Source organism: Gigantopelta aegis, chromosome 6 (assembly GCF_016097555.1).
Source record: "Gigantopelta aegis isolate Gae_Host chromosome 6, Gae_host_genome, whole genome shotgun sequence".
NCBI lineage: Eukaryota > Metazoa > Mollusca > Gastropoda > Neomphalida > Peltospiridae > Gigantopelta > Gigantopelta aegis.
This window is the reverse complement of record NC_054704.1, coordinates 44,992,089-45,006,936: the sequence shown is the minus strand read 5'-3', so window position 1 is coordinate 45,006,936 and position 14,848 is coordinate 44,992,089. Positions and strand designations below refer to the sequence as shown.

General features: G+C 35.3%; 1 protein-coding gene across 1 annotated transcript in view; it reads left to right on the top strand.

The window, feature by feature from the left end:
* Positions 1–5,730, top strand: part of LOC121374572 (von Willebrand factor A domain-containing protein 3B-like) — a 15,317-nt gene extending 9,587 nt beyond the window's left edge. The window contains exons 7-9 of the mRNA XM_041501677.1: positions 2,600–2,679; positions 3,360–3,432; positions 5,325–5,730. Coding sequence (XP_041357611.1) covers positions 2,600–2,679; positions 3,360–3,431 — 152 coding nt within the window. The 3' untranslated portion in view covers position 3,432; positions 5,325–5,730. The remainder of the gene's footprint in view (positions 1–2,599; positions 2,680–3,359; positions 3,433–5,324) is intronic.
* The last annotated feature ends 9,118 nt before the right edge of the window (positions 5,731–14,848 follow it).

Here is a 14,848-nt window from a genome sequence, read left to right as displayed (position 1 = left end):
GTTATACACAGCAAAATATGCATATTGTTGGTAAGCAAGTACTTGATTAATTAAGAAAACATCATAACTTTATGTTTATGATCAGCAGTTGGGTGTTATTTGGAAAGTATGTCAGTATGTCATACAGATATTCGGACAAAAAGTGATAACCTGAGACCTTTTTATAATGTATTTCCATTATTTTACCCTCAAAATTGATTGTAATCCATGTAAAATGTGTAGTGATTAATTTGGAACCATATATAGCTGTTTGGTAGTAATGCTAATGTGAATAAATAGAGGATAATAAACGAGTTACCAGTTATTATCAAATTTATGTCCTGAGTGAAATAATTTTCAGTTTTCACGAGCTTTAGCGAGTGACAAATGAAGATTATTTCACGAGGAACATAAATTTAATAATAACTGGTACCGAGTTTGTTATTCTATTTATTACCTCAGCTATTTTTTTTCTCTAAAAGCCTTTATTTTCGACGCACATGCACGAAGGCCAATCTGTATAGAAACGATGTAAACCACTTTACGCAGTGTCCTGAGAATTGCTATAACTTTGTAATTTAATCACGTTCATAGATAATTTTCAAAAACAAAAGTTTTCTTTATTCTGCTACAAAATCTATAAGGAATTGCATTAAAATGACATTTTGTTATACATTGTAAATTTAACACCAAAAACAGAGAGATGTAAACGCAAACTCTTTAAAGTACATGACGTCATTTAATGTGTTTGCCAAATCGTGATGACGTCATATTTAGTACCGACAAGGCCATTGGTTTGTAAGCGTCAAATTGTCCAATAGTATTGTTCGTTAGACCAATGCAGAATATTTCTCACTGAGAAAATATGGAAAATATTTTCCCTATTATGAGTGACCGCTGGGGTAATAAATGTTATTATGCAGATTCAGGTATTTACGTTTAATTTGGGCAAAAGCCAGCCTGCGCCCCTACAAAAATGGGAGCCTGTACACTTATGAAAACTAAATTACTAGATCCATGATTGCAAATATTTAAAATATACATAAATAAATGTCTTTCATCTTTACATATAGCATGGTCCATATTTCGTGTGATTTTCTACATCAAATGGATACCAAACACATGTAAACATATGGTTGCTAACCGTAACCATAAAGTTATGATGTTTTTTTAATTTCTCTCTTGCTCTCTGTTGGAAAATTATTATGAGATAACCATATTTTATTACCCCAGCAGTCACTCATAATGGGGAAAATATTTTTCATATTTTCTCAGTGAGATATATTCTTCATTGGTGTAACGCACAATATTATAGGACAATTTGACGCTTAGAACCAATGACCTTGTCGGTACTACAGGTGACATCATCATGATTTGGAGCGAGACGTAGCTCAGTGGTACAGTGCTCGCTTGTTGCGCAGTTTGTCTGGGATCGATCCCCGTTGGTGGGCCCACTGGGCTATTTCTCGTTCCAGCCAGTGTACCACGACTGGTATATCAAAGGCTGTGGTATGTGCTATCCTGTCTGTGGGATGGTGCATATAAAAGATCCCTTGCTGCTAATCGAAAAGAGTAGCCCATGAAGTGGCAACAGCGGGTTTCCTCTCAATATCGGTATGGTCTTTAACCATATGTCCGACGCCATATAACCGTAAATAAAATGTGTTGAGTGTATTGTTAAATAAAACATTTCATTTCATCATGATTTGGCAAACACATAAAATAATGTCACATAGTTTAAAGAGTTTGTGGTTATGGCTCTCTGTTTTCATTGTGAAATTTGTAATAAAATATTCATTATAGATTTTTTTAACAGAATAAAGAGAACTTGAAAATTATCTGTGAACGTGATTAAAATACAATCTTATAGCAATTCTCAGAACAGTGTGCAAAGTGGTTTACATCATATATACATGTACATTTACATATATTGAAAATAAAAGGCTTTTTGAGAAGAAAAACAATTGCTGGGGTCATAAATAGAATAACAAACTCAGTAACGTTTGTGACAAATGATTTTTTTTCCCCCCATTTTGTGTAATTTAAAGGGGTTTTAAATTTAGCTGTATATGTTATTGTCTGTTGAATTTGATTTGGTGGTACACATACCATATTTATATATACATGTACATGTATCTATATATCTATTTTTTTATAATTATAATACCTATAAACTCTCAGCTGAATTTCTCTAGAGAATATTAATATCAAAGTACTTCTAGAAAGAACACCACAGGCAAACATATTAATTTTGAGAATAAAAAAATTCTACCTCCTAATCTTAGGTACTTTTTTAAAGTGACATTATGTCACATTAGAGGGTATAGACCTTAAACGTTTCCATTCCACATTATAACAAATCATTAAGTTTCACAATGCAGTTTATAAATAAAATATTACTATTATTAGATAATATAAATTAAAAACATTCTACATAATTATTATGAAAGTGGTAATAAAATAATGAATTGTAACTCTTTGCAAATAAGATTCAAGCATGCTGTCCAGGACATGCAACCCAGGAACCTGACTTGTCTGTCCTATTAAATACTTTAAACATCTTTTTAATTTTGTAAATCTTCAATACTTTAAAAATCTTTGTCATTTTGTAAATCTTCAGAGGTGGAACAGGAAAATACAGAACATGAAGACCCTAAAGAAAAACAGCCCGCCATAAACAAGTTGGCAAAGAAACATGGAGTGAGTTGATAATGTTAATAGTGATACTAATGAGACACCCAATAGCCGGTGTATTTTCATGCAAGGATGTCATTAATCATTCATTCATTCATTCATTCATTCATGCATTCATACTGATGATTTAGCATTTGTTTTCAAGAAGGCTTTGCTATATAAACTGCTGAGTATGTCAAATATGTGATAGTAAATAGTAAATATGTTTTTCATTTCAGTTCATCAATTACTTTAGAAAAACATATACACATATACATATACATTGTACTTTGTTACTAAGGTCAGGTTCAGTTTAGATTAATATGGTGTAACGAAACATATTGTATATTTTCTAAACAATGTACATAATCGGTCATGTGTTCAGGAATCAAAGCCCCACTACTCAAAGCAAATGGTGAATCATCCTAGAACTTCGCTCGTCAGTCTAGAACCTCCAGCAATAATTTCCTGCACACGTGCCTGATAATTTTTTTTTTTTAGCTCAACTACCAAGCCATTGTTGCCTGTATTATTAAACTCAGTCTTTCAAGGATATTTGAGACAATGCTGACATACTTGTGATAAAGTTACACATTACTGTAAATACATGTATATATTTATAATAAACCACTTTCATTTCCACATTATTACAGTGTCTGAATATTACTACCAACATAATAATATTATATTATATACTGTATATGCAGAAACCAAAACGAGCTGCAAAGAGAATTAAACAAAAAAGAGGTCGTAGAAAACGAGTGGCGACACAAAAGTGAAGTGAGTAGACGATCATGAATCATGATTTATTATTGTTGATAATGATGGTGTAATTCTTATCATTTTCTGCAAGATCACTTTGCCTAACAATATAATTTACTGAGTATGCAATATCTGAGAATGCAAAATTTTAGTTCAGTTTAGTTCAGTTCACATAAAATCAAATTAATAATTAAAAATATATACTATAAATGTCAGTATTTTTTTTACCACAGACAGATTTAATTTAGATTAATGTGGTCCTGCACATTTTCTTATAGGCCTACATGATTCATTTTGATGTCTAGCTGAATTACCAACTCATTGTTGCCAGTATTATTATTATTATTTAAGTGCGAGTGCGAATATTTTTTTCATGCTCATATACCACTAGAGTTTCGAGCATGTCCGTCCTAGGGCCTGTCTCTGGATAGCCAGGGGCTTATCCCAGGACAGAAAAAATTAAGGGACAATTTTGAAATTTACATCCAAAAATTAAATAGTGGGCATCTCTAATATAATTAATAAAGAAAATTCTACTCATTAAATTTGGTCGCTAGATTAGATCGGGTGGTCAAAATGAAATTAGATAAGATGGAGGGGGGGGGGGGGGTGAGTTGAAAATGGGCAGAATTTTGAAAATAGCAATTAGTAAAAAAATGAATAGAATTTAAAAAAAAAAGAAAAAAAAAAGAAAGAAAAAGGTTACAAGCCAAAAATAAAAAGAATTGACTGCTCGGTCGAATATTTATATAATTTGGATAATTAATAATATTAAAGAAAGAGAGTAATTTCGACATAAACTTTTGAACTAAGGTCTAAAAGTTTAAAGTCCAATCTATATGTCCACGTGAGTGGCCTCGTTAAGGCCCTTAGGGTGCACAGCTTGTAGGGACGAGATGGGTTGCATCCCGTCAAGAAAACCCCTAGATTGACAGTCAATAGGCATTGAAGGTGTAGTGCTGTGCTGAAATACAGATCTTGAGAAGCCGGATCCGTCTGAACGAGAGAGAGAATCAGACTAGGGTATAGTCCAGTTGTCATAGGTTGGTATAGTGGTACGGACGGGCCCGACTCTGGAGGATACAAGATGGTATCACAATAAAACAAAGTAAAGTCCAGAAAAGAGTAGTAGGGGCTGACCCCGCTTCCTATTTCTTCTTAGAGTGGGGCGGACATGTAGAGACTAGACGCGAACAACTGTGGCATTCTGCAGAATGGCCGTCATACGAGTCACGAAAAAAGAAAGTCAACATAGTCAGACGGAGAAATGACGTGGAGGCAAGGAATCTCGCTAAAAAAGAATCCAACATGGTGGTGCAGACTGTTGAAATGAGAAGTGTTCCAGCGTTCAATCAGTTCCAATGGCCACATACATCCCAGTAGAAAACTTCACTTCGCTGATAAAAGCAACAAAAGTGAAGGATCCCCAAGTCGAGCCGCGAAAGCACGTGCAGTGTGCACAAACACGTCTTACCGCGACAAGCTCCAGACTGGGAATCTTATTATTTAAGGCTATTAAGTTCATGCATAAGTGATTATTCAGTACTCTAAACTGCTACAATTCACCATTATAAGACACAAATGTAATGCATTCAGCTAATTCAAACTGCACACTAAAAATTCATAATACAGTGAAAAGATGCACAGGACTAAGTATTTAAAGTGGTTTTATGGGGTTTTCACTTTTGAGAGATGAATTAATCAATGTGCTCTAATGGTGTTGTTAAACAAAACAAATTTTTTAAACAGTGAGTTGTAATAGAAATGGCATGCTTAGTAATCTATTTCTTACATATTCTAAAAAACCTGGCTTAAAATTGTTGGACACTTCATTCATTAGACATGCATGAACATAACAGTTTTAAAAATTTCACAATTTACAGTAACTCAATTTTGTTTCTTTTATACAGGAAGAAGAACATACCACTGGATAAGAGTAAATACGTGTACTTCTGGCTTGGAGAATCCTATTATAATTTACCTGTGGCCTACTACATAAAAAAGAATGGATAGATAAGATATGCGACAGTGGTTACCTTTTTGAAGAAAAAAAAGGCATATTCTCAACATACATGTACCTCTATCTGAATTAGAGAACTTAATTCTATGATAACAATCAAGACCTGACATACATGTACATACCCTAGTGCCTGTTCCAAACCAGATGAAAACACTTCCTATTTGACTTGTGATTAATCGACACTGATTAAACAATGTGCTATTGAATATGCCTTCCTCTGATTTTCACTGATTAAACAATGTGCTATTGAATATGCCTTCCTCTGATTTTCACTGATTAAACAATGTGCTATTGAATATGCCTTCCTCTGATTTTCACTGATTAAACAATGTGCTATTGAATATGCCTTCCTCTGATTTTCAGTTAATTGCATGCACTTATACACTTGCCGGGGCGGGATGTAGCCCAGTGGTAAAGCATTCACTTGAAGTGCGGTCAGTCCAGGATCAATCCCTATCCGTGGACCCATTGGGCTATTTCTCGTTCCAGCCAGTGCACCACGACTGGTGTAACAAAGGCTGTGCTATGTACTATCCTGTCTGTGGGATGGTGCATATAAAAGATCCCTTGCTGCTAATCGAAAAGAGTAGCCCATCCTCTCTCAATATCTGTGATGTCTGACACCATATAACCATAAATAAAATGTGTTGAGTGCGTCGTTAAATAAAACATTTCCTTATAAACTTGCAATTGTCTAACACTGAAATAGTGTAAATAAGATGGATAAAGTAATTCAGTTTTCTATAGCACCAGAAAAACTATAGCACAGTGTTTTAAAATATGCATACATATGTTACATAGATAGAAAAAAAACCCAGCTGTTAGCTATACCTGCACAATACGACAGTAGGGCATGTAATATAATATGGAGGGGTATAGAAAATACCAGCTCATTTGCCAGATAATAGGAAGGAAATGGTTTATTTAACGAGACACACAAAACATTTTATTTACGGTTATATGGCATTGGACATATGGTTAAGGACCACACAGATATTGAGGGAGGAAACCCGCTGTCGCCACTTCATGGGCTACTCTTTTTCGATTAGCAGCAAGGGATCTTTTATATGCACCATCCCATAGACAGGATAGCACATACCACAGTCTTTGATGTACCAGTCATGGTGCAGTGGCTGGAGTGGGAAATAGCCCAATGGGCTCACTGATGGGGATCGATCTGAAACCAACCGCGCATCAAACGAGTGCTTTACCACTGGGCTACGTCTCGCCCCCTTGCCAAATAATAGTGAAATTTCTGACAGACAAGATATAAAATGTAACTAGTCTGATGGAGGACTACCTTTTTATATTTTATGTCATCTAAGGGGTAGGATGTAGCACATTGGTAAAACGCTCGCCTGATGCACAGTCGGTCTAAGATCGATCCCCATCGGTGGACCCATTGGGCTATTTCTCGTTACAGCCAGTACACCATAACTGGTATATCAAAGGCTGTAGTATGTGCTATTCTGTCTATGAGATGGTGCATGTAAAAAATCCCTTGCTACTAATGGAAAAATGTAGTGGGTTTCCTCTCTAAGACTATAATGTCAAAATTACTAAATGTTTGACATCTAATAGTCAATTATTAATAAATCAATGTGCTCTAGTGGTGTCATTAAACAAAACAAACTTCAACTTTTGTTTCATCCAGTTTAAATTAGTATTACTACATGTATTTCATCCAGTTTAAATTAGTATTACTATTTCATCCAGTTTAAATTAGTATTACTATAAAATGAACAAAAGTTGCAATAAAAAGATTTCACATTATTGTGTCACTCACTGATCATTTTAAGTGAAAGTTATATTATAATATTACACAATGTTGTATGCTGATGGAGTTATAAAAATTCTAGCCTACTAGCACACTTTGCTTGATCCAGTGGACTATAGTGAAACATTTTCCATTCCAGCACCCCTGTAATAGTTTACATACATGTACATGTAGAATTTAAATTTATGTTAATCCTGTGATATGTTTTTTTCTTGGATATTTATTTTAAATTTTTTCTGTAAACATTTTTGTTAGACAAACTAGTAGTATGAAATACTTAATTTTATATCTGACGCAGGGGCGGCGCAGATGGTACCACTTTTTTGCGTGTCCATTCATCCATCTGTCTGTCAACTTTTCCTTGAAGGCTTCTTTCTCCTACTGGCCAGTTTTTACAATTTAATAAAAACATGTTTTTATATCTCTGGGGCAGTATCCACAAATAAAATGTACCAGTATTTATATTAAAACATTTAAAATCCATCTCTTAAGAGTTTCATTATATATCCTGAAACTTGGTACAGTGATTAACTGAGGCAGTCTCCACATACTAATACAATAACTATAATTATAATTATAACAATACAGATTTCTAAATTTCAACATTTCTGAATTTTTATTTCTTGTGCATTTTAACTTTGGACTGTCAGTCTTTATTTTCCTGAAGTTTCCATTAGGTAGTTCTGAAACTTAGTACTAAAAAACAGATTTAAAAAAAAAAGTCGTTCATTAGCGGTCTTTATTGCAATGTCTCAAATAGTCTGGTCAGCCCGAAGGCCTACGGCCTGTATCAAGGGTTCTTTACTCTGTGTTCCTTTTACATACTTGTTTTTGTTCACAGAAAATGTACACCTTATCATACACACGTGAATTTTCTTCAGTTCCCATGTGTCGCAATGATTGCCTTGGTTCTGTCTTTTCCCCTTCAGTCCTAACCAATTCTTGCCTTTTTACCACGTTTTGTAGCCGTGTCAGTTCCTTTTTGTGCGTAAATCCTGATCTGCATTCACGATGATACAGTACATTGGGTACAACACTTAGATTGTCAGTCAACAGTTTTATGATAAGTTCAAAATGTCGTATCTCTACAGCATCAAAAAGCATTTTCCAAGATTCCAGATCTCTTGGCCTCACCAGTTGATCAGGTGGAGAGTTCCATCCACAGATTATGAGGGGTCAAGTTTGGGGCGTTTCTGTGAGGGCTCTGCCATGGCTTCACATCTGAAATAAACAGTGTTTATCAGAATCGGAATCAGACAAGTGGCAATACCTAGTGGGCACTGAGGGTAATAGAAATCATAGAGCATAGTCCTAGTGACTCCACGGACGTGCAGTTCAGGTTACACCTATAAAATGTAGATGGCACTTGGATGAGTGGCTCTATATACCTACAGTAGCCAGGTTACACATGTGAAATATAGAGGGTTTTACTCGAATTTCGTTTACCACGAAATTCCAATTGTTGCCACTTCCGCTACCTGGGACATAATCACTTTAATGTTGTGAAACACATCGGGGACAATGTCTAGAATTTTTATGAAAATACCTAGCCTTTTAATCTAGGCTACATTGACAATTATTGCAATGTTTAATTACATCGCCACAGTGGGGCTACATCCATCCATCCACAGTATAGAGTATCAATAGAAACTGGCCTACAGCATACAGGTGTGCAATGTACATGCAATGGCTATGCATTGCAGAGGTGACATACATAAAATAGCCCTCACAAAGTATGCACAAGTGGGATTAACATATATCATAAGTCAATACTCACCATCTCTGTAGGCCTACTGGAAGTTTTAAGCCTTCTCGATAACAATAATTTGAGCTAGATCAAAGTAACATTTTGACACATGCACATGTCTGTAGTTCCTGGCATCCATGATGAAAGTGAACGTAGTATTTGTTGTGGTTGTTTTTTGTTATAACCAATTCTGTAGGGCTCGTGTATAATGAATCATGGTAGGCCTAACTCTGCAAGTGATTGGTACTGTAGTTGACCAACGTATGTTTTGGTAGATTATTTAAAACGACTAAACCATCGGAACCTATAGGCCTATGAACAGACTATAAGGGTTGAAGTGGTGTAAAATTATAAATATATGAATACAAAATGTATTTTGATATCAAATTAGCCTAACTTCATGTCCCAAAGTCATCTTTATGTTTCCTTATAGCAGCTTATTAAAGATCTGATACTACCCCTACCCCAAAAGAGCCGAAAACGAAAATTAGGTATCTATAGTAAAACGCGTCACCAGAGTACGAAAATGGTCAAACAAGACAATGTAATGGTGGTTATGGATGGCATATGAATACATCGAGATGACCTAGGTGGAAATTTGACCATAACATGTATAGATAGAGAATGGTGATAAACTTTACTAGAAAAATGTGAAACCCCCCCCACATTTTTTACATTATTTCTTAAATTTGGAACAGACAATAGTAATTAAGGCACACTATATATACATCATGAGATGCGTAATCCAAAGATGAACAAAATACTCCAAACCCCATGTCTGTAGGTCATGTGGTTAGAGCTCCAAAGTCACTTTTATGAAGTATCATATTTTAGTCCCAAACTGGCGGCCATCTTTAAAGATGGCCACCATACGGGCACTAAGCTACACTTCCAAAAAGTCCATCAGTTTTTTGGACCCCTCAGGTACCAGACTAACCAAAAATCACTGTTGGATCTGGTCACCTTCTTGGTAGTCAATCTCAAAAATCCAGGGTCTGGCTCATGGACTAATAGCAGTCTTCACAAAGTAATAATGTTTTAATTTAATTCAGAATAACATGTTAAATAGCAGCTGTCATTTTTCTGTTGAAATAATGTTCTATTTAACATTTAGGGGTGGGACGTAGCCCAGTGGTAAAGCACCCGCTCGATGCGTGGTCGGTCTGGGATCGATACCAGTCGGTGGGCCTATTGAGCCATTTCTCGTTCCAGCCAGTGCACCACGACTGGTATATCAAAGGCTGTGGTATGTACTACCCGGTCTGTGGGATGGTGCATATAAAAGATTCCTTGCTGCTAATAATCGGTAGCCCATAAAGTGGCGACAGCGGGTTTCCTCTCTCAATATCTGTGTGGTCCTTAACCATATGGCTGACGCCATATAACCGTAAATAAAATGTGTTGAGTGCATCATTAAATAAAACATTTCCTTATTTAACATTTAATGGTAATCTAAGTCCCATATACCCCGTATAGAAAAGGCATGTGAAAAGAGTGAAAATAATCAACTATCCCTTTTGCAATTATCATATTTTTGTTGAGGTTATTCCCAATAAAATAACCAAACACTCCCAACCAGTGTTTTTCAAATGATGGCCTTAGTTTAACATCAAGTCTCAGTGCAGTAGAGCAGGGGAAAGGCTACATGTAGGTGTATAAAGGCTACATGTGTGTGTATAAAGGCTACATGTACATGTATAAAGGCTACATGTAGTTGTATAAAGGCTACATGTAGGTGTATAAAGGCTACATGTAGGTGTATAAAGGCTACATGTGTGTGTATAAAGGCTACATGTAGGTGTATAAAGGCTACATGTAGGTGTATAAAGGCTACATGTGTGTGTATAAAGGCTACATGTAGGTGTATAAAGGCTACATGTAGTGTGTATAAAGGCTACATGTAGTTGTATAAAGGCTACATGTACGTGTATAAAGGCTACATGTAGGTGTATAAAGGCTACATGTGTGTGTATAAAGGCTACATGTAGGTGTATAAAGGCTACATGTAGGTGTATAAAGGCTACATGTGTGTGTATAAAGGCTACATGTAGGTGTATAAAGGCTACATGTGTGTATAAAGGCTACATGTAGGTGTATAAAGGCTACATGTGTGTGTATAAAGGCTACATGTACGTGTATAAAGGCTACATGTAGGTGTATAAAGGCTACATGTACGTGTATAAAGGCTACATGTAGGTGTATAAAGGCTACATGTGTGTGTATAAAGGCTACATGTACGTGTATAAAGGCTACATGTACGTGTATAAAGGCTACATGTGCGTGTATAAAGGCTACATGTAGGTGTATAAAGGCTACATGTAGGTGTATAAAGGCTACATGTACGTGTATAAAGGCTACATGTGCGTGTATAAAGGCTACATGTACATGTATAAAGGCTACATGTAGGTGTATAAAGGCTACATGTGTGTGTATAAAGGCTACATGTGTGTGTATAAAGGCTACATGTAGGTGTATAAAGGCTACATGTAGTTGTATAAAGGCTACATGTAGTTGTATAAAGGCTACATGTAGGTGTATAAAGGCTACATGTGTGTGTATAAAGGCTACATGTAGGTGTATAAAGGCTACATGTAGGTGTATAAAGGCTACATGTAGGTGTATAAAGGCTACATGTAGGTGTATAAAGGCTACATGTGTGTGTATAAAGGCTACATGTAGGTGTATAAAGGCTACATGTACGTGTATAAAGGCTACATGTACGTGTATAAAGGCTACATGTAGGTGTATAAAGGCTACATGTGTGTATAAAGGCTACATGTACGTGTATAAAGGCTACATGTAGGTGTATAAAGGCTACATGTATGTGTATAAAGGCTACATGTGCGTGTATAAAGGCTACATGTAGGTGTATAAAGGCTACATGTACGTGTATAAAGGCTACATGTACGTGTATAAAGGCTACATGTAGGTGTATAAAGGCTACATGTAGGTACATGTATGTGTATAAAGGCTACATGTGTGTGTATAAAGGCTACATGTGTGTGTATAAAGGCTACATGTAGGTGTATAAAGGCTACATGTAGGTGTATAAAGGCTACATGTGTGTGTATAAAGGCTACATGTAGGTGTATAAAGGCTACATGTAGGTGTATAAAGGCTACATGTATGTGTATAAAGGCTACATGTACGTGTATAAAGGCTACATGTAGGTGTATAAAGGCTACATGTAGGTGTATAAAGGCTACATGTATGTGTATAAAGGCTACATGTAGGTGTATAAAGGCTACATGTATGTGTATAAAGGCTACATGTGTGTGTATAAAGGCTACATGTAGGTGTATAAAGGCTACATGTACGTGTATAAAGGCTACATGTATGTGTATAATGGCCACCAGGTTTGTCCATGTGTTGATTCTGTTTTGCTCACAAGGCCCCAATATTTGGCTATAAAAATCCAGATTATCAGTAAACTCACCATTCCTAGTATTTTGTGTGTGTGAAGGAATGCTGTTGCAACCAAATAACAGAACGAGTACTGGTAGATTGTTTTTCAATACCAACATACTATCACATACATTATAATTATTACATGAGAAACATCTACCACACAGGATATTATTAAAAGGACAGACCCTAGTTTCAACCCGTGAAAATTAACACTAAGTTTAGTTAATCTACAAACCTGTAACACATTTGGATAAAGTTACAACCGAGTGAAACACGAGTCTGTGACTTTGAAATGGTGAACTACCCTCTAAAATAAGACAAACTCAACTCCATAACTGTTACTTCTCAGACACACGTGCGTTTTTAAAAATATGAAAAAATGCATTTTGTGATATTAAAAACATGAGGATGACCAAAAACACTTAGAATGTGCAGAAATGGATAATCTAAACAATAAAATCTAAGTAAAGTATGATTTTAGTTGTCAAAAATATGCCTTAGTGTTTAAAAACTAGGGCATGTCCCTTTAAAGCACCTGTTCCTTGTTTTTTCTTAAATGATTTAAAAGAGAACCAGTAACCTATTAAAATAACAACAAACAAGGGTATTTGCTGATAGGAAACAAAAGACACATCTGTTTATTTACAGCTTTAGACTAAAAGACAAAACCGCCATCCCCGAGGCAACTAGTACTAACACACAACATAGCCTAAAAACACGCCATTGCGTGCAATGTCAGATTCCATTCCTTTAACATCCATCTTGTGGCTTGGTTCATGGTTCATAGTGTCACATTTGGTACATACAGAGAATATTAAATATTTGAAAAGAAAAATAGTAACCCATCACAATATTGCAATTAAATTATCATAGCAAGGTGATGTAGGGTAAATTAATTCCTTCTCCAGGTAATAATGTAATCACATTTAATATTACATAAATAGATCTTCAAAATATGTTTGTGCAGTCTTGATAGTATTAATGTTTTTGTATTAGTAATTAGTAACTGCATTAAACAAAACTAGAAACCAACAAAACATAGTTCATATTTGACATCTGAACACTTTATTATAAGAAACTGGTTCAATTTCAAATATTTATTTTTCTAAAATTTGAACATAAATGAAATACTCATAAACCAAGCCACATAAGTCAGAACTGCATACCAGCTATCAGATCCACTTTGGACCAGGTTCACCAAGCAGATACAAATATTGCACAGTTTCTAGAAAAAAATCCACATGCTAAAACTTGAGAAAGCTCATACAATGTCGTCCATTTAAATTTTGCACTAAACATTTTCAAACCCTTCTTGGTGAACCAGGCCCATGTTCTACCTACTTTATGGCACATTTTAAGCAGACCAGGAGACTGGCAGGTAAAATAAAGGACAGGAGGATTGTGGAAAAAACATAGCAACTGGAACATAGATGTACTTAAGATTCTGATTGCTTTCTTTTGGTAATCACAGGTACCGTATTAGGATGAAGAAGTTTGTTTTAACGACACCACTGGAGCACATCGATTAATTAATCATCAGCTATTGGATGTCAAACATTTGGTAATTCTGACTCGTAGTCATCAAGAGGAAACGTGCAAAAAAAAAATTATAATGCAGCAAGGGATCTTTTATATGCACTTCCCCACAGGAAAACACATACCACGCCTTTGTCCAGTTGTGCACTGGTTGGAACCAGAAAAAAACCCCAATCAGCTGAATGGATCCACCGAGGTGGTTCGATCCTGCAACGTAAACACCTCAAGCAAGCACTCGACCGAATGAGCTAAATCCTGCCCCATCTGTATTAAGATGAAGCGAAAGTGTATTCCGATGTTCCTAATTAACCAGTGTCACAATATTGAGCTTATTCTAATGGTTAATTTAATGACTAATTTTGGAAATTACATGTAATATGACTGAACTTAAACAAAAGGCCAATAAAAGAAAAAAAAAGAAGAAAAAAAGTAATTTGACAAAAGTTTGTCATTCAGTGAAATACATGTGAAACGGATGGTAAAGTTCAAAAACACCAAATATTTCACATAGACTATTATACTGTGAATCTGAACTGACAATATATATATATATATACATATGAAAAAACAAATCCCGCCCCACCCAACCTTTAAATTTGGTTTCCTACAGTAAAAGTACTAAAACGAATACTGTAGTTGTTGAGGTACACAAACTTAGCCGAGGCTGCCATATAGCCATAAATATTTTTAAATTAGGAAACTTTTGAGTCTACCAGATGAACTTTATTCCCCTAGCTTTAGTTGTTTTTCTTACTAACAACCTAGCAGGTTGGTACGGTTTCTTTGACTACCAAACACTTTCAAAAATAATAGGTTAGCTCTGCTGGCAGTTTCATATGGTAACAAAGCTAGAATAGAATACTAATATAATTTTGTTTTTTTAAATTATAATAATAAAAAAAATAGAATAGAACAATAAAATCGCAACAAAATGACCATTAATCCA